We start from the raw sequence: 27,097 nt of genomic DNA, 5'->3' as shown, positions 1-27,097 counted from the left end.
GAAAAGGAAGGGTTCAGGATAAGCCACTGCTCCATAACCACTTGTGGCTTGTTAAGAGCTGATGCCAAGACAGGCAAAGGCTCAGGAGCACAGGAGATCAAAGAACTGTGGCAAGTTTGAGTCTCTCTCAAGATGGAGGGGGAGTTTGGGGAAATCAGGGTGACATACAAGAACTTGCTGGGGGAGTCTGAAGAAAACTTGCCTCAGGTGCCATCAGCCACACTCATACACACCTGTTTTCAAATCCTCCTCAAATGCTTTGTTCCTACTGTTAAAACCAACATATTGTTTGTTTTAAGAAAGCTGTTTGGTCACTGATGGCTGACTCCTAAAAAGAGCCCCCGTCAGAGCTGCTGAATAAGCACAGTCAATACACAGAGTACTAACTAGCCCAGGGCTCGGTGTAAGTGTGGGAGAACTGTGGAATTCCAGAGTGTAAAGACAAAGGGCCCGAATGGATGCACTCAGAGACCAGAAAGGGGATAGAGGTGCAGCTAACACTGTACCAATGACTGCACAAAGCATGCCCCATATTTTATACATGAATTATTTTTTGAGGTAAGGAAAGAAATGGAGAAAAGCAAAAACTGAATAAAATAAAGTTTATACCATGGAGTGGATAGGACATGTGTGAAAGCTTAGACATGATATATTATCCCTAAATAGGAGAGTCATCATGCAAGTCACTATGGATACAGCAGGTCTACTTATCACCCTCCCTAGCAATTACTGTACAGCAGTTATCAAATTGCAACGTCATCTGCTTCATAAAATGTTACAAAAAACATTTTTAATAAGTAGCTCTACTATTTAAATACCAGGTTAGACACATTTACTCAGTACACAGTTGTTCTCAAGGGTAATATCCTGGTACTTCAGATGTCCCTCTGTGTATTCAGTTAGTGTAATTTACACATTCTGAATTCAAAGTCAGTCTTCATTTTTCCACAGAGGGGAGAGACAAAGGAGAAAATACAATTAGATCATTGCATATTTCAGCTGCAGCAACCTTCTGTGCTTCATTCCTGACTGGCGTGAAGGGGAGGCTGCAATCCAAGCTTGGCTGTAGGGGAAATTAAAGTGTGAAGTAAGTGTTCAAGCAACAGTTATCCAGCCTACAGCACATAACAAAAGTCACTAATTTATATTACAGCAGCAGATTACTCTACTGATTAGCACAATGATTTAATGCCAGACTGACAGGAACTGTCATTGTCAATCAAGTGTTTATGCATGGTGTAGGTGTCTATGAATAGTAGACATGTATAAGCCCTTGGGACAAGAGGTGGGGGACAATGTTTTGACACAGGAATTTTATTAAGGGAATTTTCTCTCATCCCCTCATTCAGTACTATGGGCACTAATTATCACAGCTTTAAAGGTAAAACATAGGCTTTGCTAGCGGAACCCTTAAGAGTGCCGAAAGCGGCTGCCGAAAGCAGCAGCATGGCTAGAAATGTTAAGCATCGGATGGAGAGCTCGGCTCAAATGTGGTGATAGCTGTTGTACTTCACATTGTTCCAAAGCAACACCCACGAATCAACCATCCCCCCCACCCCCCCAAAACCAACTTACCAATGTCACTGGGACCTCCTCTTTGGTCCAGCACTTTGCTGGCTTGTGTTTCCAATCACATAAGGAGAGTTTAAGTATCAGCTCAGTTTTGGAGAGAAGGGGACCAGTTACAGTAGCAAGGTGGGGATCTTCAGAGGAGCCAATGGAGCTGGGCACCCAAATCCCCTAGATTTGGACACCAACTTTCTCCTGGGGCTCTTTTGACAACTTCAGCCCAAGAAAATATTAGAGCTACCAAGGCAGAGGGAGAATAGAGACCTGAAGCAGTCTTGTATGAAAGAGGGAAGGAAAAGGACAGATGAAGGCAGAAAGTGAGGAGCATATGATCCATTTTTAGCAGGTATTAACAGAAGGAAATAAGCCTTCACCTGGTTAGCTATCATGCCTCAACTCTTCATGAGGGAGAAGATCACTAAGGGTTCAGACTAATTAGATTTTCTGGATGTTTGGCAGTTTGACCAAGTCAAGGATCAAGCAGTCTGACAGGAGTTAGACAACTGTTCTACAAAAATCTTGAGCTATTTTATCCGGATCCACGTAAGCTCTTCTTGAGTCACCACAAAGGGCTGCATTCACTAGAATAGGGGTTATCAAACTTCATTACATCACGACCCCCTTCTAACAATAAAAGTTACTTCACGATCTGGGGCAGGGGACTGAACCTTGAGCCTGCCCAAGCCCCACTGCCCTGGGGGGCGGGCCAAAGCCCAAGCCCCACTGCTCCAGGTGGGAGGGCCAAAGGGCTTCAGCCCCAGTCAGGGGGCCTGCAACCTGAGTCCTGCCACCCAGGGCTGAAGCCCTCAGGCTTTGGCCCTGGGTAGTGGGGCTCGGGCTTCAGCAAGTCTAAGCCAGCCCTGGTGACCCCATTCAAACCCAGACCCGCAGTTTGAGAACCACTGCACTTGAGTAACCAGGTCTTTCATACTGACTTTTTATGGAGTTGAATTCATTGCAGTAGTTCAGGGAATTTTACAAAGCCATTTTATATGAAAGTTTAATGGTGTTGCCATGTAAATGGATTGTTTTAGTCAAGTCAGACTAAAGGTGAACCTACCACGTCAAAAGGAGTTCCATCACTAGAGATGAAATCGCTATGAAAAAGATCTGGAAAATAAGACCACATTTCAAAATTGAAAAGTTACACTCCATTGCTTAATAATGCTGGAAAAGCTATACATTTTCTGTACCTATTCCTGACTTCAGTTTGTTTTCATAGCGTATATCAACCTTTGCTTCTGCTTTTTATAGCGGGATTACACACCCTATTGAAGATTATACAATAAAAAAGCCTCTTGAGTAGTATGGTTGTTTGCCGTTGTGCATCCAGTGTAATACAAGGATGTCAGTGCAAATGCCAAATAGACACTGACCCCACCCCATACAGCCCTGGTCTACACTAGGACTTGAGGTCGAATTTAGCAGCATTAAATCGATGTAAACCTGCACCCGTCCACACGATGAAGCCCTTTATTTCGACTTAAAGGGCTCTTAAAATTGATTTCCTTACTCTACCCCTGACAAATGGATTAGCGCTTAAATCGGCCTTGCCGGCTCGAATTTGGGGTACTGTGGACACAATTCGACGGTATTGGCCTCCGGGAGCTATCCCAGAGTGCTCCATTGTGACCGCTCTGGACAGCACTCTCAACTCAGATGCACTGGCCAGGTAGACAGGAAAAGAACCGCGAACTTTTGAATCTCATTTCCTGTTTGGCCAGCGTGGCAAGCTGCAGGTGACCATGCAGAGCTCATCAGCAGAGGTGACCATGATGGAGTCCCAGAATCGCAAAAGAGCTCCAGCATGGACCCAACGGGAGGTACGGGATCTGATCGCTGTATGGGGAGAGGAATCCGTGCTATCAGAACTCCGTTCCAGTTTTCGAAATGCCAAAACCTTTGTCAAAATCTCCCAGGGCATGAAGGACAGAGGCCATAACAGGGACCCGAAGCAGTGCCGCGTGAAACTGAAGCTGCTGAGGCAAGCCTACCAGAAAACCAGAGAGGCGAACGGCCGCTCCGGGTCAGAGCCCCAAACATGCCGCTTCTATGATGAGCTGCATGCCATTTTAGGGGGTTCAGCCACCACTACCCCAGCCGTGTTGTTTGATTCCTTCAATGGAGATGGAGGCAATACGGAAGCAGGTTTTGGGGACGAAGAAGATGATGAGGTTGTAGATAGCTCACAGCACGCAAGCGGAGAAACCGGTTTTCCCGACAGCCAGGAACTGTTTCTCACCCTGGACCTGGAGCCAGTACCCCTCGAACCCACCCAAGGCGGCCTCCTGGACCCAGCAGGCGGAGAAGGGACCTCCGGTGAGTGTACCTTTTAAAATACTATACATGGTTTAAAAGCAAGCATGTGAAAGGATTACTTTGCCCTGGCATTCGCGGCTCTCCTGGATGTACTCCCAAAGCCTTTGCAAAAGGTTTCTGGGGAGGGCGTCCTTCATGGTAGGACACTTTACCACTCCAGGCCAGTAACATGTACTCAGGAATCATTGTACAACAAAGCATTGCAGTGTATGTTTGCTGGCATTCAAACATCTGTTCTTTATCTCTCTGTGTTATCCTCAGGAGAGAGATATAATTCATGGTCACCTGGTTGAAATAGAGTGCTTTTCTTCAGGGGACACTCAGAGGAGTCCATTCCTGCTGGGCTGTTTGCCTGTGGCTAAACAGAAATGTTCCCCACTGTTAGCCACAGGGAGGGGGGAAGGTTGATGGGGTAGCCACGCGGTGGGGGGAGGCAAAATGCGACCTTGTAACGAAAGCACATGTGCTATGTATGTAATGTTAACAGCAAGGTTTACCCTGAAAGAGTGTAGCCACTGTTTTATAAAATGTGTCTTTTTAAATACCGCTGTCCCTTTTTTTTTCTCCACCAGCTGCATGTGTTTCAATGATCACAGGATCTTCTCCTTCCCAGAGGCTAGTGAAGCTTAGAAAGAAAAAAAACGCACTCGCGATGAAATGTTCTCCGAGCTCATGCTGTCCTCCCACTCTGACAGAGCACAGACGAATGCGTGGAGGCAAATAATGTCAGAGTGCAGGAAAGCACAAAATGACCGGGAGGAGAGGTGGCGGGCTGAAGAGAGTAAGTGGCGGGCTGAAGACAGGGCTGAAGCTCAAATGTGGCGGCAGCGTGATGAGAGGAGGCAGGATTCAGTGCTGAGGCTGCTGGAGGACCAAACCAGTATGCTCCAGTGTATGGTTGAGCTGCAGCAAAGGCAGCTGGAGCACAGACTGCCACTACAGCCCCTGTGTAACCAACTGCCCTCCTCCCCAAGTTCCATAGCCTCCACACCCAGACGCCCAAGAACGCGGTGGGGGGGCCACCGGCCAACCAGCCCCTCCGCCACAGAGGATTGCCCAAAAAAAAGAAGGCTGGCATTCAATAAATTTTAAAGTTGTAAACTTTTAAAGTGCTGTGTGGCATTTTCCTTCCCTCCTCCACCACCCCTCCTGGGCTACCTTGGTAGTCATCCCCCTATTTGTGTGATGAATGAATAAAGAATGCATGAATGTGAAGCAACAATGACTTTATTGCCTCTGCAAGCGGTGATCGAAGGGAGGAGGGGAGGGTGGTTAGCTTACAGGGAAGTAGAGTGAACCAAGGGGCGGGGGGTTTCATCAAGGAGAAACAAACAGAACTTTCACACCGTAGCCTGGCCAGTCATGAAACTGGTTTTCAAAGCTTCTCTGATGCGTACCGCGCCCTCCTGTGCTCTTCTAACTGCCCTGGTGTCTGGCTGCGCGTAACCAGCAGCCAGGCGATTTGCCTCAACCTCCCACCCCACCATAAACGTCTCTCCCTTACTCTCACAGATATTGTGGAGCACACAGCAAGCAGTAATAACAGTGGGAATATTGGTTTCGCTGAGGTCTAAGCGAGTCAGTAAACTGTGCCAGCGCATTTTTAAACGTCCAGATGCACATTCTACCACCTTTCTGCACTTGCTCAGCCTGTAGTTGAGCAGCTCCTGACTACTGTCCAGGCTGCCTGTGTACGGCTTCATGAGCCATGGCATTAAGGGGTAGATTGGGTCCCCAAGGATACATATAGGCATTTCAACATCCCCAACAGTTATTTTCTGGTCTGGGAATAAAGTCCCTTCCTGCAGCTTTTGAAACAGACCAGAGTTCCTGAAGATGCGAGCGTCATGTACCTTTCCCGGCCATCCCACGTTGATGTTGGTGAAACGTCCCTTGTGATTCACCAGAGCTTGCAGCACTATTGAAAAGTACCCCTTGCGGTTTACGTACTCGGCGGCTTGGTGCTCCGGTGCCAAGATAGGGATATGGGTTCCGTCTATGGCCCCACCACAGTTAGGGAATCCCATTGCAGCAAAGCCATCCACTATGACCTGCACATTTCCCAGGGTCACTACCCTTGATATCAGCAGATCTTTGATTGCGTGGGCTACTTGCATCACAGCAGCCCCGACAGTAGATTTGCCCACTCCAAATTGATTCCCAACTGACCGGTAGTGCTGTCTGGCGTTGCAAGCTTCCAGAGGGCTATCGCCACTTGCTTCTCAACTGTGAGGGCTGCTCTCATCTTGGTATTCATGCACCTCAGGGCAGGGGAAAGCAAGTCACAAAGTTCCATGAAAGTGCCCTTACGCATGCGAAAGTTTCGCAGCCACTGGGAATCGTCCCAGACCTGCAACACTATGCGGTCCCACCAGTCTGTGCTTGTTTCCCGAGCCCAGAATCGGCGTTCCACAGCATGAACCTGCCCCATTAGCACCATGATGCATGCATTGGCAGGGCCCATGCTTTCAGAGAAATCTGTGTCCATGTCCTGATCACTCACGTGACCGCGATGACGTCGCCTCCTCGCCCGGTATCGCTCTGCCAGGTTCTGGTGCTGCATATACTGCTGGATAATGCGTGTAGTGTTTAATGTGCTCCTAATTGCCAAAGTGAGCTGAGCGGCCTCCATGCTTGCCTTGGTATGGCGTCCGCACAGAAAAAAGGCGCGGAACGATTGTGTGCCGTTGCTCTGGCAGAGGGAGGGGCGACTGACAACACGGCTTACAGGGTTGGCTTCAGGGAGCAAAAAATCAACAAAGGGGGTGGCTTCACATCAAGGAGTATTTCAGGCAGGACTTCACGGAGGGTTCCAATAAGAAATGGTGCACCTAAGTTATTGTTCTTATTGGAACAAGAAGGTTAGTCTGGCCTCTGATTGATACATGGCTAGATTTACCTCGCTGCACCTTCTCTGTGAGTGACTGCAGTGTGACCGGGGGGGGGGGGGGGGGGGAGCAAATGAGTACAAAACAAATCTGGTCTATTTCTTGTTTTGATCCACTCCATCTATCTTTTACGTCTTTGGCTGGCAGCAGACGGTGCAGAAGGACTGCATGCCATCCACATCTCATAGCTGCCCGGCAGAAGATGATGCAATAGGACTGCTAGCAATCCGTATTGCCTGCCTGCTCACCATAAGACGGTTCAATAGGACTGACTGCAGGACTAAAGAGAATGACCTGGTCAAGTCACTCCAAATTTAGTCCCTGCGCCCATGTCTGCCCAGGCGCTCCCAGTCGACGTGGCCAGGAGCACCTCAGACACGACGAGAACTGCTACCAGTCGTACTGCACCGTCTGCTGCCAGAAGGCAATGGGTTGCTGCTACTGTGTAGCAATGCCGTACCGCGTCTGCCAGCACCCAGGAGACATACGGTGACGGTTACCTGAGCAGGCTCCATGCTTGCCGTGGTATGGCGTCTGCACAGGTAACTCAGGAAAAAAGGCGCGAAATAATTGTCTGCCCTTGCTTTCACGGAGGGAGGGAGGGAAGGGGGGCCTGACGATATGTACCCAGAACCACCCACGACAATGTTTTAGCCCCATCAGGCATTGGGATCTCAACCCAGAATTCCAATGGGCAGCGGAGACTGCGGGAACTGTGGGATAGCTACCCACAGTGCAACGCTCCGGAAGTCGACTCTAGCCTCGGTCCTGTGGAAGCGCTCCGCCGAGTTAATGCACTTAATGCACTTAGAGCATTTTCTGTGGGGACACACACACTCGAATATATAAAACCGATTTCTAAAAAACCAACTTCTATAAATTCGACCTTATTCCGTAGTGTAGACATACCCTTAGAGAGACTAATAGTCCTGCACCAATAAGTTCACGTGTTAACAAGGTCCATTAATAATCTTAAAATTGTCAGATAAAGCCTCAATCCTAACAGTAAAACACAAACTATGAGAAATAGCCATAAAGAAACGCACCTGAAGAGAACCTATATTCTGGTGTGTTTGGTTTTTCAGCCTCAATGAAATCAGTTTCTGGCTGGACATTCTTTTCTGGGCTGTGCATGACAATGTCTTGACCCGTAAGATCTGTAGCAGACAGTTCCATCTCTTCTGTAACATCTGGCATTTCTATTTTAGTGCCAGGATCTTCCAGCGCTTGGGAATCAACAGGACCTGAACTCCTCCTTTCATCTGGGTGTAAACACACCTCAAGAACAGCTACATTTGTTTCCTGAAGAATTAAAAGGGAAAAGTAGAAAGTAAGATAGCAAGAGAGACATAAATAAGTACTCAGTTCTGTTTTGGGCTTTTTGTTTTGTTGTCAGTGAAAAATGTATCAACTTTAGAAACAGAAAGAAAGCACAAAGTGTACATGAGGGCCAGGACACGTGCAGGCCAAGAGATCATGGAAGATGGTACTCCACCATGTGTATTGTTAAGATACAAGGCCTGTGGGTTGGCGTTAGTCTTTGGATAATTTGTTAGAGTTTAGTACATTTACACAAGAGACTCTTCAAAAGACCAAAAAAAAAAGGTGGCCTCTGTAAGTCCACTGCTGTGATCTATTTCAGAGGTAAGCTAGTTTCTTTGGTGCTTCTTTGACAAGCTTTTGAAGAGGAAAATATAAGGTCAATTCTCCCTCCCTGAAGAAAACTGAATTTACACTTCTAGCAGAGGTGCCTGAAGAGTATTTTAGGTAACCAGTTCCTTCTCTTGCTACATTGTTTCCTAAAAGCACAGAACTACATACTGAGCAATATTGAAGCTTGAAAAGTCCCATAGGCAAGGCTATCTCCCTGAGGAAAGCTATGAGAAACTTCTTGGGGGAAGACAAGAGGGGCAGTCATAACTGAACAAATGTTTCATATACAAGATCCCCTCTGCAGACAGTGATGTGGAATAAGTGCATGGAGAAGTTAAATGCAGGTAAAGATAATATTGCATCTAGACATTCTCCGAGGTGAAACAAACAAACAGGAAGAACATTCTTTGCTTGCTCTTTTAAGTGTAGTAGATTATGAGGATAAAAATCAATGCAGGAGATTTTTAGTAGTGTGTAGGAAAATGGCTTTATGCTGTTGGACTCAACTGGGCCCAAAAAGGATTAAATGTGGATCCATATAAACAAGAAACAAAGCTTAAGATAATCTGCCATTCAATACTAGTGATCCTATGCAAACACCTCTCCGAACTTTCAGACGCTCTGGAGGAACAGGAAAGTACATTCTCCTGATTCAGAATCCATGGTATTCACTGATTTATGGGGTAAACATTAACAGTTTCTTATATACTGAAGATAGATTTTTAAGGCACATACATGCACTAGTCAATGAAAACACAACTCACATTAGTTCTCTTAGTTCTCTCTGCTGCACCATCTGTCACAGAGCATTGTTCTTCTGCAAGTGGGGAGCCACTGAAAAAGAAACCTGAACATTCAGTCCTCTCTAACCATTCTCAGCTTTTGGCATAGCCAACCTTGACCCCATTAAATAGTTTGTTCTGCAGTTATCATAGAATCATAGAACTGGAAGGGACCTTGAGAGGTCATCTAGTCCAGTTTCCTGCACTCAGAGCAGGATTAAGTATTATCTAGACCATCCCTGACAGGTATTTGTCCAACCTGCTCTTAAAAGTCCCCAATGATGGAGATTCCACAACCTCCCTAGGCAATTTATTCCAGTGCTTAACCACTCTGATAGTTAGGAAGTTTTTCCTAATGTCCAACCTAAACCACCCTTGCTGCAATTTAAGCCCATTGCTTCTTGTTCTATCCTCTGAGGTTAAGAAGAACAATTTTTCTTCCTCCTCCTTGTAACAACCTTTTAAGTACTTGAAAACTGTTATGTCCCCGCTCAGTCTTCTCTTCTCCAGACTAAATAAACCCAGTATTTTCCAATCTTCCCTCATAGGTCATGTTTTCTAGACCTTTAATCATTCTTGTGGCTCTTCTCTGGACCCCCTCCAATTTGTCCACATCTCTCCTGAAATGTGGCGCCCAGAACTGGATACAATACTTCAGCTGAGGCCTAATCAGCACAGTAGAGCAGAATGATTGCTTCTCATGTCTTGCTCACAATACTCTTGCTAATACATCCCAGAATGATGCTTGCTTTTTTTTGCAACAAGCGTTACACTGTTGATGCATATTTAGCTTGTGGACCACTATGACCCCCAGATCCCTTTCCACAGTACTCCTTCCTGGGCAGTCATTTCCCATTTTGCATGTGTGCAACTGATTGCTCCTTCCTAAGTGGAGTATTTTGTATTTGTCCTTATTGAGTTTCATCCTATTTACTTCAGATCATTTCTCCAATTTGTCCAGATCATTTTGAATTTTAATCCTATTCTCCGAAACACTTGAAACCCCTCCCAGCTTGGTATCATCCACAAACTTTATAAATGTACTCTCCATGCCATTATCTAAATCATTGATGAAGCTATTGAACAGAACCGGATCCAGAACCGATCCCTGTAGGACCCCACTCATCATGCACTTCCACCACGATTGTGAACCACTGATAACTACTCTCTGGGAACAGTTTTCCAACCAGTTATGCACCCGCCTTATAGTAGCTCCATCTGGGTTGTATTTCCCTAGTTTATTTATGAGAAGGTCATGCAAGATGGTATCAAAAGTCTTATGAAAGTCAAGATATATCATATCTACCCCTTCCCCCCATCCACAAGGCTTGTTACCCTGTCAAAGAAAGCGATCAGGTTGCTTTGACATGATTTGTTCTTGACAAATCCATGCTGACTGTTATTTATCACCTTATTATCTTCTAGGTGGAGCAAATTAAGCAATCTATTTGCAAACATTATCTTTCTGGGTACAGAAGTTAAGCTGACTGGTCTAATTCCCCAGGTTGTCCTTATTTCCCTTTTTATAGATGGGCACCATATTTGTCCTTTTCCTATTGTGACTTTTCAAAGATGATTGCTAATGGCTCATATCTCCTCAGTCAGCTCCTTGAGTATTCTAGGATGCATTTAATCAGTGCCTGGTGATTTGAAGACATCTAACTTGTCTAAGTAATTTTTAATTTGTTCTTTCCCTATTTTAGGCTCTGATCCTACTTCATTTTCACTGGCATTCACTATGTTAGACATCCAATTGCCACCAACCTTCTTGGTGAAAACCGAAACAAAGAAGTCATTAAGTACCTCTGCCATTCCCACATTTTCTGTTATTGTCTCTCCTCCCTGATTGAGTAATGGGCCTACTCTGTCCTTGGCCTTCCTCTTGCTTCTAATGTATTTGCAAAATGTTTTCTTGTTTCCTTTTATGTTCCTATCTAGTTTGATCTCATTTTGTGCCTTAGCTTTTCTAATTTTGTCCCTACATACTTGTGTTATTTGTTTGTATTCATTTTTTGTAATTTGACCAAGTTTCCACTTTTTGTAGGACTCTTTTTTGAGTTTTAGATGATTGAAGATCTCTTGGTTAAGCCAGGGTGGTCTCTTGCCAGGCTTCCTATCTTTCCTATGCAGTGGGATAGTTTGCTTTTGTGCCCATAATAATGTCTCTTTGAAAAACTGCCAACTGTCTTCAATTGTTTTTCCCCGTAGACTTGCTTCCCATTGGATTTTACCTACCAACTCTCTGAGTTTGCTAAAGTGTGCCTTCTTGAAATCCATTGTCTTTATTATGCTGTTCTCTCTCCTACCGTCATGGTCACTACTCACTACACAACTCATTTTCTGGACAGAAATTAAATGTATACTTATGCACAATGAAATTATGTTTGAGATGCAAAGCCTTTTTAGGTCAGTGGAGGGAGGAAAACAAGGACTTGATATCTTTTACCCAGGCAGAATTAATGGTAAGATTTAGCAAACATTAATATTGACAACTGTATGTGCTGAGAGGGAGTCTAAATTTTCCCATGTAAAAGTTAACTAGTAACTTCTGCAGCAACTGAAGTTAGAATGAAGCTGTATTCAAGTGTCTACCTTTGTTCAAGTGTGCTGCCAAACAGAGTTTTTCTAGTAGGAGCCTGTAGCCCATTAGGATTTTCTGGAACATGAAAGCCACTGGCTGCTGGTGGAGTCTGTTTTGCAACAGCGTCCTCAGAGCTGCAGAGAATGGCAAGACTGCTTTGGAGCAAAGTTCTACTAGCTGATCCTGGAGTTGTCAGTTGTTTAGAAATCCGTTGGGAAGATCTGCCAGGTGTTTTGGAAGGCAAAGCTGAAAAATGTGTTTAAAGTTTCATTAGATGGGACATGTTTCTATAGGATGGGACAAATTCAGTGACCAAGATTCTGATTAGAAACACTTTCTAATTTGCTATTTTTTCAATTGGTTGAAGTTAAGTGGTTTATTCAGATGGCAAGTTAAGAATAATTTATTGTGAATCTACCAGGTAGAATACGAACAAAGGTGACAAGCGTGAATAGGTCACTATCACCCATGGGCGAATACTTTTCAAAAAGCGATCACTGTATTGGACCTCTCAGTCCTCGTGCAGGTTTCCTTTCAGGACACCTCCATCAAAAGATAAGCCTGGGACCTTAAATTTGTAACTTTGCTAGGTACTAAAAATCATGGACTGAACATAGACACTGGATTTCTGGCTTATTACAGCAATCTGTAACCAATTTAAACCCCTGCCCCAGCCTCCCCACACCTTTCCCCACCTATGACTGGAGAGGTGCTAAAGGGCCACTTCACCATGAATGGTCCCTTGATGTGTTAACTACTTATGCTAAAAAATCTGTTCCACCTTGTATTTCCCTGTGACACTCCGAGTACATGTCCCAGACCTGAAGAGGAGCTCTGTGTAAACCTGACAGTTTGTCTCTCTCACCAATAGAAGTAGGTCCAGTGACAGAGTCTCTCTTACTCACCTTGTTTCAACTGACAGATTCAGATTTGTTAGTGGACACCATCTTGGCATTTAAAGCCAATGTTGCTGAATCCTTTTAATTCAAAGACCTCAAGGTATTAGTCACGTGCATTAAAAGAATTCTGCTACTTTTGGGAAGAATCTATACCCAAGAACAACAGGAGTTGAGAACACACTCTTAGAATCAGACTGAACACCTGGAAAGATGGTAGAGAAAAGAAGCTGAACACCGCTCCTAATGGTTCAGAGCCAACTGGGAACAAGGCTATTGAGAAAAAGGATTTCATAATTAGATTGCAGTAGAAGAAAGATCTTGTGTACTCCTTTGCTCTCTTAACTATGGGTTAACATAGGTCTAGCACAGTAACAAAGGGCATAACCTATTTACAGAGATCTAGAGGCTGTTTAGTCATGTGAGTAAAGCAAGAATACTCAACATAAAGCTTTGTAGTTAACCAGGTGCTGAAAATTGTATACAAACCATTGTCACATTACTGCCTGATTTACTTCAGTAGACATCTCAATTGAGTGAATTCATTCAAATAACTTCATCCATGCAAAACAACTGCCTTCAGTTCTTTGTGTAATGAATTTACACAAAGGTGAAATACCATTCCACCTGACACTGAAGTGAGACAACAGCATCAAATATAATCCACAAAGTTCAAACTGGAGCACAGGGGGAGGAAGTCCCACCAGCAGTATCGGATCACAGTAATAGGAATGAACTTCACCGACCTGCAAAAGATTTGAGAGGACTTTCAATTCTGAAAAATCCTGCCTCAAACACCACCTTTTCTTCTTCTTTTGGCATCTCTTGGGCTGCAGAGTCAGCTGCTGTCTCTCCCTGCTTCATTTTCTCCTTCATGGCTGCTCTTATGGCAGCAATACGGTTTCGGGCAGCAGTTCTTCCAGCAGCCCCCTGTTTCGGCTTAGATATCCCACTTGGGACAGCTTTCTTCTGAAAGTTGTAGAAAGAATCTCTATCACATCTTAAAGCTTAGAGACAAAAAGCAGTTATGCAAGAACATCTCCGGAGCTGCTGGCCACTGTAAATAGTGCCCATACAAAGATGGTTATGAGAAATCTAATTTCTGGAGAGGTCATCCCTGTTCATGTCCATGATCTCTTGTACTATCATTCAACTATTTCTGGGTTTGGGGAATGGACAAAAAGAGCAGAGCAATTTCTTTTCAAGGAGTGTTGAAGTAAAAGCCTATAATTCAAAACTTTTTCTGACACCTTGCTGATGGCAATCAGGGTTTCTTTTTCTCATGTCCTTGTAAGCAGTGGGCTGCAGAGACTCCTAGTGGCCAGGAGATAGAGATGCAGGACATCATGGACTACAGCAAAAGGGATGCTACTAGCTTACCTGTAAAGTTTCTCTTCCTAACCACAAGGGTCCAACAATTTTTTTTAATTGAAGCTTATATTCTGGTGCATAGTTCTGCAGCAAAGAATGGATTCTACAGCCAAACTGTGGAACGCACACAGCCCTGACTGTTAGTCCAATGAGTCACTGGAAGCAATTACCTACCTTCCACTTGGCAGACTGTATTGTCACTTTGGATGGGCTATCACCAGCAGGAGAGTGAATTTGTGTGGGGGGGTGGAGGGTGAGAAAACCTGGATTTGTGCTGGAAATGGCTTTTAGATAAGCTATTACCAGCAGGACAGTGGGGTGGGAGGAGGTATTGTTTCATATTCTCTGTGTATATATAGAGTCTGCTGCAGTTTCCACGGTATGCATCTGATGAAGTGAGCTGTAGCTCACGAAAGCTCATGCTCAAATAAATTCGTTAGTCTCTAAGGTGCCACAAGTACTCCTTTTCTTTTTGCGAATACAGACTAACACGGCTGTTACTCTGAAACCTGTCATTATGCAAGGCACTGCATTTAGCCGTATGGAGTGGAAATCTATCAACTGCATGAAAAAACTTGCACAGATACAGACAGACATCATCTTCCTTTCCAAATGCAAACAGATGGACATCGTACCAAAAGGACTGAAGGTAAAAAATCCATTACAATCTACATACCACACAGACTATGCTGACAGCTTGTGCCACACGCTCTCAAAGAAACTGCGGAATCACCTGATCAACATCCTCTACAGCAAACAGGGACAGATTAAGAATGAGCTCTCAAAAATGGATACTCTCATAAAAAACCAACCCTCCACACAAACTTCCTCGTGGCTGGATTTTACTAAAACTAGACAAGCCATTTACAACGCACACTTTGCTTCTCTACAAAAGAAAAAGGACACTAAACTTTCTAAACTACTACATGCTACAAGGGGCCACAGCAATGGTTCCCTCAACCCACCTAGCAATATTGTTAACCTATCCAACTATACTCTCAGCCCAGCAGAAGCAGCTGTTCTATCCCGGGGCCTCTCCTTCTGCCCCTCCACCCCCACGAACATGATACAGTTCTGTGGTGACCTAGAATCCTATTTTCGACGTCTCCGACTCAAGGAATATTTCCAAAATACCTCTGAACAACATACTAATCCACAGAGGTCTCCCTACCAACACTACAGAAAGAAGGATTCTAGGTGGACTCCTCCTGAAGGTCGAAACAGCAGACTGGACTTCTACATAGAGTGCTTCCGCTGACGTGCACGGGCTGAAATTGTGGAAAAGCAGCATCACTTGCCCCATAACCTCAGCCATGCGGAACGCAATGCCATCCACAGCCTCAGAAACAACTCTGACATCATAATCAAAAAGGCTGACAAAGGAGGTGCTGTTGTCATCATGAATAGGTCAGAATATGAACAAGAGGCTGCTCGGCAGCTCTCCAACACGAGTTTCTACAAGCCATTACCCTATGATCCCACTGAGAGTTACCAAAAGCAACTACAGCATTTGCTCAAGAAACTTCCTGAAAAAGCACAAGATCAAATCCGCACAGACACACCCCTGGAACCCCGACCTGGGATATTCTATCTACTACCCAAGATCCATAAACCTGGAACTCCTGGGCGCCCCATCATCTCAGGCATTGGCACCCTGACAGCAGGATTGTCTGGCTATGTAGACTCCCTCCTCAGGCCCTACGCTACCAGCACTCCCAGCTACCTTCGAGACACCACTGACTTCCTGAGGAAACTTCAATCCATCGGTGATCTTCCTGATAACACCATCCTGGCCACTATGGATGTAGAAGCCCTCTGCACCAACATTCCACACAAAGATGGACTACAAGCCGTCAGGAACACTATCCCCGATAATGTCACGGCTAACCTGGTGGCTGAACTTTGTGACTTTGTCCTTACCCATAACTATTTCACATTTGGGGACAATGTATACCTTCAGATCAGTGGCACTGCTATGGGTACCCGCATGGCCCCACAGTATGCCAACATTTTTATGGCTGATTTAGAACAACGCTTCCTCAGCTCTCGTCCCCTAAAGCCCCTACTCTACTTGCGCTATATTGATGACATCTTCATCATCTGGACCCATGGAAAAGAAGCCCTTGAGGAATTCCACCACGATTTCAACAATTTCCATCCCACCACCAACCTCAGCCTGGTCCAGTCCACACAAGAGATACACTTCCTGGACACTACAGTGCTAATAAACAATGGTCACATAAACACCACCCTATACCGGAAACCTACTGACCGCTATTCCTACCTGCATGCCTCCAGCTTTCACCCTGACCACACCACACGATCCATCGTCTACAGCCAAGCTCTGCGATACAACCGCATTTGCTCCAACCCCTCAGACAGAGACAAACACCTACAAGATCTCTGTCAAGCTTTCTTACAACTACAATACCCACCTGCGGAAGTAAAGAAACAGATTGATAGAGCCAGAAGAGTTCCCAGAAGTTACCTACTACAGGACAGGCCTAACAAAGAAAATAACAGAACGCCACTAGCCGTCACCTTCAGCCCCCAACTAAAACCCCTCCAACGCATTATTAAGGATCTACAACCTATCCTAAAGGATGACCCAACACTCTCACAAATCTTGGGAGACAGGCCAGTCCTTGCCTACAGACAGCCCCGCAACCTGAAGCAAATACTCACCAACAACCACATACCACACAACAGAACCACTAACCCAGGAACTTATCCTTGCAACAAAGCCCGTTGCCAATTGTGCCCACATATCTATTCAGGGGACACCATCACAGGGCCTAATAACATCAGCCACACTATCAGAGGCTCGTTCACCTGCACATCCACCAATGTGATTTATGCCATCATGTGCCAGCAATGCCCCTCTGCCATGTACATTGGTCAAACTGGACAGTCTCTACGTAAAAGAATAAATGGACACAAATCAGATGTCAAGAATTATAACATTCATAAACCAGTCGGAGAACACTTCAATCTCTCTGGTCACGCAATCACAGACATGAAGGTCGCTATCTTAAAACAAAAAAACTTCAAATCCAGACTCCAGCGAGAAACTGCTGAATTGGAATTCATTTGCAAATTGGATACTATTAATTTAGGCTTAAATAGAGACTGGGAGTGGCTAAGTCATTATGCAAGGTAGCCTATTTCCTCTTGTTTTTTCCTACCCCCCCCCCCCCGATGTTCTGGTTTAACTTGGATTTAAACTTGGAGAGTGGCCAGTTTGGATGAGCTATTACCAGCAGGAGAGTGAGTTTGTGTGTGTATGGGGGTGGGTTTTTGGAGGGGGGTGAGGGAGTGAGAGAACCTGGATTTGTGCAGGAAATGGCCTAACTTCATTATCATGCACATTGTGTAAAGAGTTGTCACTTTGGATGGGCTATCACCAGCAGGAGAGTGAATTTGTGTGGGGGGGTGGAGGGTGAGAAAACCTGGATTTGTGCTGGAAATGGCTTTTAGATAAGCTATTACCAGCAGGACAGTGGGGTGGGAGGAGGTATTGTTTCATATTCTCTGTGTATATATAGAGTCTGCTGCAGTTTCCACGGTATGCATCTGATGAAGTGAGCTGTAGCTCACGAAAGCTCATGCTCAAATAAATTCGTTAGTCTCTAAGGTGCCACAAGTACTCCTTTTCTTTTTGCGAATACAGACTAACACGGCTGTTACTCTGAAACCTGTCTTTAACAGTTATGTTTTTGGAGTGTGTCAGACTGTTCATACCCAAAAAATCAAAAGTATTCGAACCCCAATAGTGGAACTGTCCTACGTTTACTCCCCTTTATTACAGTTTAGCATTTACAGCACAGGTTTAGCAAAGTCACCCATAACTTCCTAGTTTTGCCACTGGCATGACTGCAAAGACCTCACCTGAAAAATCAAACTGAGTTAATATTACACCGACAGAGTCCTCTCTCTAGACCACAACTGAGCTACTACACTTGACGTTTGGGCTTTGCAGCCGCTTTCCCCCTCAGGGTCTGTGGCACCCCCTTCTGGCAGGGGCAAACAGCAGTAGGTCTGGGCTCTGGCTCTTTGAGTGTGGACGGAGTAGTCAATAGTTTATGGCCCTCAGCCTCCTGGCTGGGGCAAACAACAACAGCTGTTTCTGAGCTCTGGCCCTCTGGGTGGAGCAGAGCAAACAAACAGTTTGTAGCTCTCAGCCTCCTGGCTGGGGCAAGCAATCACCCAGCAATCTCTGAGTAACGATGCAGGCCCTCTGGCCTAGGGTGAGTATGCAGCCAGCCCTATATGTGGGACAGTGGCAGGGCGTAGGGGTACCCAGGCCCACCCTACTCCACCAGGTGCCAGCTCAGGGCCCTAGCAGTGGCGGACAGTCCCATAACTGGGTCAGTAGGGAAACACTGCCTCATGCCCTGCCAGCACAACTGGACCAACATCTGGTTTTCCTGACATAGCACTGTCCACACAAGCACTTAAGTCTGTGTAATTTATGTCGCTCAGGGGTTTGGCTTATTCAATTAATTGGGGTGGGGGAAGGGTGAAGACTGTTTTTTGAAAGTACTGTAATGTTACTGGTTGTATTTAGAGAGGAAAAACTGGATGAGCAGGGCTTCAGGAGGCACAGTACCCTTATACTATAAAAATTCTACCAGTTATTTAGAACTGTTCAAAACTCTTACATGTTAAGTCTTAGAGCAGACTTTTAGGAGTCGCACATACCTTGATGGCTCTTTTGCTTGGGATGTTAACTGGCTGCCAACCATTCTCTTGAAGTTTACTAAGGTTATCAAATTTTTTATTCACATCTTCTACCTGATGAAGATTCAAGAAAACATTGCAGAACTAGGTTATGGTTGAGATATGCAGCTGTAAATCTAGTGTAACTTATTTCAATCAAATGTTCTTTAAGCATGAAACAGGCGGTTTATTGTGTATTTAGGTACCTTTACATTAAGAACATAAGAATGGCCATACAGGGTCAGACCAAAGGTCCATCTAGCCCAGTATTCTGTCTTCCAACAGTGGCCAATGCCAGGTGCTTCAGAGGGAATGAACAGAACAGGGAATCATCAAGTGATCCGTCCCGTCACCCATTCCCAGCTTCTGGCAAACAAAGGACAGGGACACCATCCCTTCTCATCCTGGCTAATAGCCACTGATGGACCTATCTTCCATGAATATATCTAGTTTTTTTTTTTTTTTTAACTCTGTTATAGTCTTGGCCTTCACAACATCCTCTGGCAAAGAGTTCCACAGGTTGATTGTGCATTGTGTGAAGAAATGCTTCCTTTTGTTTGCTTTGAACGTGCTGCCTGCCTATTAATTTCATTTGGTGACCCCTAGTTCATGTATTATGAGAAGGAGTAAATAACACTTCCTTATTTACTTTCTCCACACCAGTCATGATTTTATAGCCCTCTATCATATCTGCCCTTAGCCTTTTTTTTTCCAAGCTGAAAAGTCCCAGTCTTATTAATCTCTCCTCATATGGAAGCTGTTCCATACCCCTAATCATTTTTGTTGTCCTTTTCTGTACCTTTTCCAATTAAATATAGAACTACCAACAGATTCTAGTGGGAGAAATGAATCGCTGGCTCCCAGTTAACATAGCTGATGTGACCAACACTAATATACACATATTAGATTCAAAGACACTTGGGTTTATTCAAAACAGCCCTTGCCACACTGGATGATCCAATGAAAGAAAACATTGGATCACCTTCAGGAAATCCAGCACCTAGAATTAAAGTAGTCTGCTTCCAGCCTACTGTTCACATGCTGAATTAGAAATCAAGAGTGAGAAATTAAGTTGTGTCATAGAAATTTTCTTAGAAATCGTTAGGTTTAAGGGCTATGTGGAACACATTATTGTGCAACAGTACCTACAATGGGAACACCCAGAAGCGCAGGCTCTCTCCTAGGTAGGAAACATTTTTAGTGTAGAGTTGTCGCAAGATTTGCTATACCTCTGCCTCCTTTCCTAGATTCCTTTTCCTAGCCTGTTCAGTCCCTGTTCTTGACAGCCTGAGACTATAGACATAAATTTGTACTACAATAGTACCATCTCCCTGGCTTGTCTTTGAATGTGATAAGGAGTTTGCTGTCCCGTCAGTCTGGAGTTACAACACTTGGTCCGTCCCTGGTGAACTGGTTCTCTGCGGTAACGTGCATCCGATTCCACCAGTTCCCCTCCCATCTCTCACTTGCAGCATGTGCAAGTGACTGAGTAGTGAGGGAGAACTGGGCAGAACTGGGGGATTTTTTTATGCCAAGTTTGTCTCCACAGCACTGTCATGCTTCCTCCTAGGTAAAGGTTTTCTGATGCCTTTCCAGCAACCGAATAGGTGTGTAGCAGCATATTCCATTCTTTCAGCATATACAAAGTTGGCTGCATTAACCAAAGGTTTCTTCCTAAGTGCCTGTGACTTTCCAGGAGGCAGACCCACCCACTTCCCTGAGAAAATCCAAGGACAAACTCCGGTTCCCTTGGGTGATAATTGCAAGCTAAATACATTTTTGCCTTTTGATTTTTAAAAAAAGGACACAAGAGGCACTAATAAATTCCAGTTTAGGAAAGGCTCATTTCCCCCAGGCTCAAATGCATTTCACTACTGCTCTCTGAAACACACAGAAGGGGGTCTGTAGATGTTCTTCCCCACTACTCTCAAAACAGGGCAAGTTGTTTTGCTTCTGCAGTACTCCCACTTTGGGATCATACACAGCTGTGTTACAGTGTACAGGTTACCATTAGACTACTAAACCAGCACTTATAATTTTGTTTTGTGTACACAAAATACAATATATTAGGGTCTGAAAATCTACAAATGCAGCCTCCATAAAATGAACACAGTGGATTGGAAGAAGTTTCACATGAATTCCGTAGAGGTTCTGTGTTTTGTTGTAGTTTAACATTTTAAGTGCATACCTGAAAACTAACCATATCCCAAAATCCATCCAGATCTGTGCATGTCGTCGCCTTATCACCCCATTTAAATTCACAGTTATCCACCAGTCCTTCAAACTGTTTAAACCTCTCTGCTATGAGCAGTCTCGTTTGACCAACTGTTGTCCGAATGAGATCTTTTGCTGATGGTAAAACAGTTGAAGATACACATTAAAAGAACACTTCATTCTACAATTATTGTGGTTTAATCTATTTATGTCTAATAGTGTAGAGTGCCAGAATTCGCTTCCCTGTATAACCTGACTTCAGATTCACTGCATCCAGAGCAATGTTTCAAAACAGCTCATATGGAGCAGCAGCCAACCACCATATGCAACCCTTCTAGGCATGCTAGATACTTTTAGAAGTAGCACAACCTCCAGAGATCTTTAAAGAGGAGGTCTGACTATGGCATTGGACTCATATTCCCCAGACAAGAACAGTTACTCTATGATAAGTCTTAAATTTGGTTTAAAAGCTATTATATAGTTTGGCTATGTTCCATGCATTTTTATTATTATTTTTTGTAAAAGTTACCCAAAAAAGCACAGAATGGGCAAAGTTTGAAAATGACAAGTTGTTTTGGTGTACAACTCCATTTACTTTGTTAGTGTTAGCAAGCTACATCCTAAATCTCATGCTCCAGGGTTTCAGCTGGCCACCAGAAGGGGGCAAGAAGGGATTTCCCCCGCCCCCCAGCTATTCTGGGAGAGTTTTTATTTATCTCCTTCCTCTGAAGCATCAGGAGATGGCCATGGCTGGAGATGGGACGCTGAGGGGTGGCCAGAGCTCTGAGGTGGCACCAAGTACACTCTCTCTCAGGTGCTTGGTCTGCTGGTTCTGACTTAAATGCTCATGCTGTAACTAATCACTATATGTGGGGGTTGGGAAGGAATTTCCCCCCACGTCAGATTGGCAAAGATCTTGGGGTTTTTTCACCTTCCTCTGCAGCATGTGGGTGCAAGTCACTTGCCAGGATTATCTGGGTGTATGTCACTTAATCATTTTCCTGCAATTGTGGGGGCCTCGGTCACTGGTGTACCTCAGTCCCTCCTAGTCTCTGCCTGTGGCTCATATAGTCTAGTGTCCTGTGGATTGTAAGACTTTGGTCTCATTTCGGTTGTTGGGTTAATGTGTGGGTGCTAGGTAGGGTTGGTGGCCTGTGTTATACAAGAGGTGACACTAGATTACCTAGTGGTCCCTTCTAGCCTGAAACTCTGACACTCTGTGAGCTTTAATGTTAACATTTAAAAATATTCTGGATAAACTCTAAACTTTGCCAAATACAGTTTTTTCATGTGTCCCAACCAATGCAATTTGGCCCATACAGTCAAAATAAATTATGCTTTTTCCCCCACCCCCAGTGATCAGACAATATGGGGTTGGGATGAAACCCATTCTGTGCCCTACTACGTGTTTGTTCTCTTACCATCCTCTGGTATGTCCAGGTCAAACTTTCCATCCCACTGGAGACAGTGTGACATCAGCCTCTCAGTCTCAGAGGCAAGAACGTTTCTAAAAAGAAAAGAAAAAAGTGAGATACCCAACCTCTGTTATATTTTAGAGTAAAATTGATTCTCCCTAACTGCCATTAGTACTTTTGCAGCTGCTGGTGTTATCTCTTAGTCTCTTACTAGGAGGGAAAGATTTCTTCTTTCTGCTCTAGGAATGGTTTGATAGGCTTTATAGCTTGCTCGTATATTCTAAGCAGCCAGTCTTGGAGACTGATAAAAAGAGGAACTTTCTCAGCTCGCTCTCCTAGGGTTAAGAAGGCATTCGTCTTCATCACTTTAAACTGTTTTTATTCAATATGTATAGAATACAAACAAAGCACAAAGAGAATAGTAATTAATATTTGCTTGGTACATATAGAAAGACGAAGACACTGATCTATTAAAAATTAACATTTAAGAGATGGTTTGTCACTGGATTTAAGAACTCTAGGAAAGGCCAGTATGAGAGTTAAACATGACTCAGATTATCCAACTACCATGAAAACCTCTTACTATTTGTGTTATTAGAGTTTAAAGTGACTTATTGAGTTTGTGTTTTATGGATATTCTAGTTTTTAGTGCTCTGCTCTGAAGTCTTGTTAGCTAAGTAGGACGCTAATCTTAACACAAACCTGAAATAGGGTACATCATGATCTGTTTCTCCTCCTTTGGTTTCAATTGCTGGGATATCTGCAGACACTGGAATAGTTTCATTTGAACTCTGCATAGCATCTTGCGTCTTGGTTGAGACACATTCTGAAAAAACATATGAAGGATATTTGATCACCAGGACACTGCATTTGCCAAACAAGGAAGAGAAGATTACATTAAATGTGAATCACAATACTATACCATCCTTCACTTTCAGTGAATGTGTACCAATTTGCTGTTCTTGAGAGCTTTTATCAGTCCCTTCCTGAGCAGGTGAAGCTTGACTTTTAAACAAACACTCTTTTCTTGATTCTTCTTTAGAAATATTACTAAGGAACAGAAAAGTTAGAAAGAGTTACTTGGCATGCCTTAAAATTGGCTAACATGGCCAATAATATACTACATTACAGGAACAAGGCATTTTTAAGTACAGTTAATCAAATCTAAATGTTAAACATTTGTGCCTTGAGAATTCAAACTATTTTTACTAGAAAGCAACAAGTGTGTATTTCATAGCATATATCAAGAGACTGCAGAGAGCTCTACTTCTAAAGGCACATGATTATAGACCATGGTTTCCTTTACCACTACACAGTCAAATATAGGCTTGGCGGGTAGTGATCAGAAAGCATTTCATTAAATGTCAGATCTCCTTCAGCTGACATACTGTTACAGTTTAACATTAGACAGATTTCCACAGCAGAATTGACATTGCAATCTGAATCCTTTTTCATCACCAAGGTCTAAGTTGTAATGGAAACAAAGTTAGAAGAGGGAATTCTTACGCTTCAATTTTCATAGGGCTCCAGGAGAGACAGGGGGTCAAAAATGCATTTGCCCTGGAAGGAGTCATGGGTGTAACTTTATAAGTTGTTAAACCATCTAGGGGCTGAAACACAAAGTTCTGAGGAGCAAAAGAACGTGTTCTCTGTCTCAATGGAACCGGAATGTGTGTCACTGATATGTTTTCCTTTTCCAGTAGGGTCTCTTCCTGATGGACTTCTGATGTTGGATTTTTAGAGTTACTGACAGAGACTTCAGTTAGTTGATCCATTAAAGTATTTCCTTCCACTTCATGTTTATGTGCCTGTAACAGCACAAGGTAGACAAAACAAACATTTAAACCAGTTCTTATAGTAGAGATAAAGGAGAGATTATTGTCACTTCTATTTCAACTTTAGTCCACATTATTGCAAGTACTACAGGACTTTAGTCATTAGATAACAATACAGAACACATTTTTGGGACAAATACTTACGTTAAAAGAAGTGACCAGTAGTTGGAGTCATCCATAAATCAAGATAATTTGTGGAAAGAAATTCTATCAGGTGGTTCTCAAGCAGGGGTAAACGTATCCCTGGGGGTACGCAGAGGTCTTCCAAGGGGTACATCAACTAATCTACATATTTGCCTAGTTTTACAACAGGCTACATAAAAAGCACTAGTGAAGTCAATACAAACTAAAATTTCATACAATTAAATGTTTATACTGCTCTATAAACTATACACTGAAATGTAAGTACTATATTTATATTCCAATTGATTTATTTTATAAGTATATGGTAAAAATGAGAAAGTAAGCAATTTTTCAGTAATAGTGTGCTCTGACATTTTTGTATTTTTAGGTCTGACTTTCTCAGCAAGTAGTTTTTAAGTGAGATAAAACTTGGGGTACACAAGACAGATCAGACTCCTGAAAGGGGTACAGTAGTGTGGAAAGGTTGAGAACCACTGCTCTAGAAGATTAAATTTAGATCTAATCCTCCTTAAGTCTTATTTAAGATAACTGAATTCCCTTGCTTTGAGTTTGAGGCTTACATTTCATCTTCAGCTTGCCTGTTCTACCTAGATATTGGTGATGTTACAGGGTGAGTGTACTTCCAATACTTAGGCACATTAGCCAAGCAATAGACAGAATGAAGGCCTCCATCCTAAATTATAGCACTGGAATCCTGAAAGACTGTTACTTATCTGTGCTGCAACTGTTGTTCTTTAAGATGTGGATGAAGATGTGTATTCCACTCAGGTATGTGCATGCCAAGTGCACCAAAGCTAGAGAACTTTGCCTAGCAGTACCCAAAGGGATGGTGCTCACGACTGTGGCCCCTCCCCAGGTTATTTAAGGGCAGTGCTGCCCTGCTCCCCGTCACTTCCTTCATACTGAATGTCAAGAACTGAGACTCTGAGGCAGAGGGGACTGAGGGTGAATCGGGGAATATAAGTCTGCACCCATATCTCAAACAACAATTACAGTACAGGTAAGTAACAATCTTTTCTTTTCTGAGTGGTTGCAGACATGTATTCCACTTGGGTAACTCACAAGCAGTATCAGAAGGAAGTGGGGCTTGAAGTCTCCTTAAAGAGCAACAACAAGACTGCCTTCCCAAAATTCATGTCTGGTCTGAACGCAGATGTAACAGCATAATGCTTGGTAAAAATATGTATGGAAGACCATGTAGCATCCCTGCAAATATTCAATATTGAAATGTCACTGAGAAATGCGATCAGTGTCACTTGGGACCTTGTCAAATGGGCTCTTAATCTCTGCAGAGGCGGGGTCTGAGCTATCCCATAACAAGCGGTTGTAACATGGGATGTTATCCGCCTTGGAATTGCCAGCATAGAGAGCGCTTGACCCTTTTGCAATCCGCAAAGGAAATAAAAAGACAAGGAAACAAAATGATTTAGTTCTTTCCAAGTAAATGCCATGCATTGTCTCACATCCAAGGAATGAAGACACTGTTCATTAGCATTGGAATGAGATTTTGGAAAAAATATGGGTAAGTAAACATGCTGGTTAAGATGAAATAGTGACACCCCCCCGAGACTAAAAATTTAGGATGAGGTGTCAAGGCAATCTTGTCCTTGAAAAACTGAGTATATAGAGGGTCTGCCATCAGGGCCCTACAGCTCACTAACTCTTCTCGCAGAAGTTATGGCTGCAAGAAACCCTGTCTTTCTGCCTAGGAGAGACAGAGAACAAGTTGCCAAGGGAGAACCCATAAGGGGGCTAACGCAGTATTAAGTCTCACTTTCTTCTCTGGTAGAAAGAGACAAGAGACCCCTTTCAGAAATCTGACTACTATGGAGTTCAAGGAAACTGATTGTCCTTGGATTTCAGGATGAAATGCTGAAATCACTGTCACATGGACCCTCAACAAACTGAGATACAGACCAGAGGACTGAAGGTGTAACAGGTACTCCAGGACGTCCTGAATGCAGGATTGCATCAGTGGAATCCCCCGGCCTAGGCATCAAATGGGAAAATGTTTCCACTTTTCATAGATAGGCCCTAGTGGAGGGCTTTCTACTGCTAAGCAGAATCTGTTGAGCAGTTTTCTTTATCTAACCATACTAATATTCATGCTGGGGGCAGACTGTGAAATCTGACCACAGAACTGAGTCAATAGATTGGGTCAACAAGGAAGAGGAATGGGTGGACAAAGACTGAGGAGGTTAGAAAACCAACGTTGTCTTGGCCAAACTGGTGCTATAAGAATTAGTCTGGCATGATCCATTCTTGGCTTGAGAATGACCCGAGGAATGAGTGGGATCAAGGGGAAAGCATACATCAATGCTGATCCCCAATTCACGTGAAAGATATTGGCTAAGGAATCTGGACTGAGACCTGCTCGAGGGCAAACTTGATTGCACTTCTTGTCGTCTGTCACAATCAGGTCAATAGCAGGAATATCCCATGGTCCTCAGTATACCACTCTTCAGATACCATTTGTGATTCTCGGAGAAATTCCTGCTGGATGATTGGCCAAGCGATTCTGGGTCTCTGGTAAACAAGCAGCTGCGGAAATGATGTTCTCTTTGATTCAGAACTGCCAGAACTTTATCATCTCCTGATGATGCTGATTGGAGTGGTTTCCTCCATTTGTTCACATAATACATTCTGGTGATGTTGTTAGTGAGTACGTGAACTGCTGTGACACAATCTGCACTTGAAATATCTTGCATACA

At 43.8% G+C, this 27,097-nt stretch overlaps 1 protein-coding gene across 3 annotated transcripts in view; it reads right to left on the bottom strand.

The window, feature by feature from the left end:
• Window positions 1–626: 626 nt before the first annotated feature.
• DLGAP5 (DLG associated protein 5) overlaps window positions 627–27,097 on the bottom strand; it is a 50,145-nt gene continuing 23,674 nt past the window's right edge. Inside the window, exons 8-19 of one of the 3 annotated variants that reach the window (XM_077819588.1) lie at window positions 23,914–24,215; window positions 23,330–23,457; window positions 23,110–23,233; window positions 22,414–22,499; window positions 20,967–21,127; window positions 18,761–18,853; window positions 13,435–13,657; window positions 11,804–12,038; window positions 9,194–9,263; window positions 7,823–8,078; window positions 2,630–2,679; window positions 627–1,063 (exon numbers count right to left, since the gene is read on the bottom strand). In XM_077819588.1, the coding sequence (XP_077675714.1) occupies window positions 938–1,063; window positions 2,630–2,679; window positions 7,823–8,078; window positions 9,194–9,263; window positions 11,804–12,038; window positions 13,435–13,657; window positions 18,761–18,853; window positions 20,967–21,127; window positions 22,414–22,499; window positions 23,110–23,233; window positions 23,330–23,457; window positions 23,914–24,215 (1,854 nt within the window). In that variant the 3' untranslated portion in view covers window positions 627–937. The remainder of the gene's footprint in view (window positions 1,064–2,629; window positions 2,680–7,822; window positions 8,079–9,193; window positions 9,264–11,803; window positions 12,039–13,434; window positions 13,658–18,760; window positions 18,854–20,966; window positions 21,128–22,413; window positions 22,500–23,109; window positions 23,234–23,329; window positions 23,458–23,913; window positions 24,216–27,097) is intronic. The other 2 variants (XM_077819589.1, XM_077819590.1) reach the window with 2 other exon arrangements.

This window comes from Eretmochelys imbricata, chromosome 6, assembly GCF_965152235.1.
Source record: "Eretmochelys imbricata isolate rEreImb1 chromosome 6, rEreImb1.hap1, whole genome shotgun sequence".
NCBI classification, from domain to species: domain Eukaryota; kingdom Metazoa; phylum Chordata; order Testudines; family Cheloniidae; genus Eretmochelys; species Eretmochelys imbricata.
The sequence above is the reverse complement of the archived record's forward strand: the minus strand, read 5'-3'. Positions and strand labels throughout refer to the sequence as shown.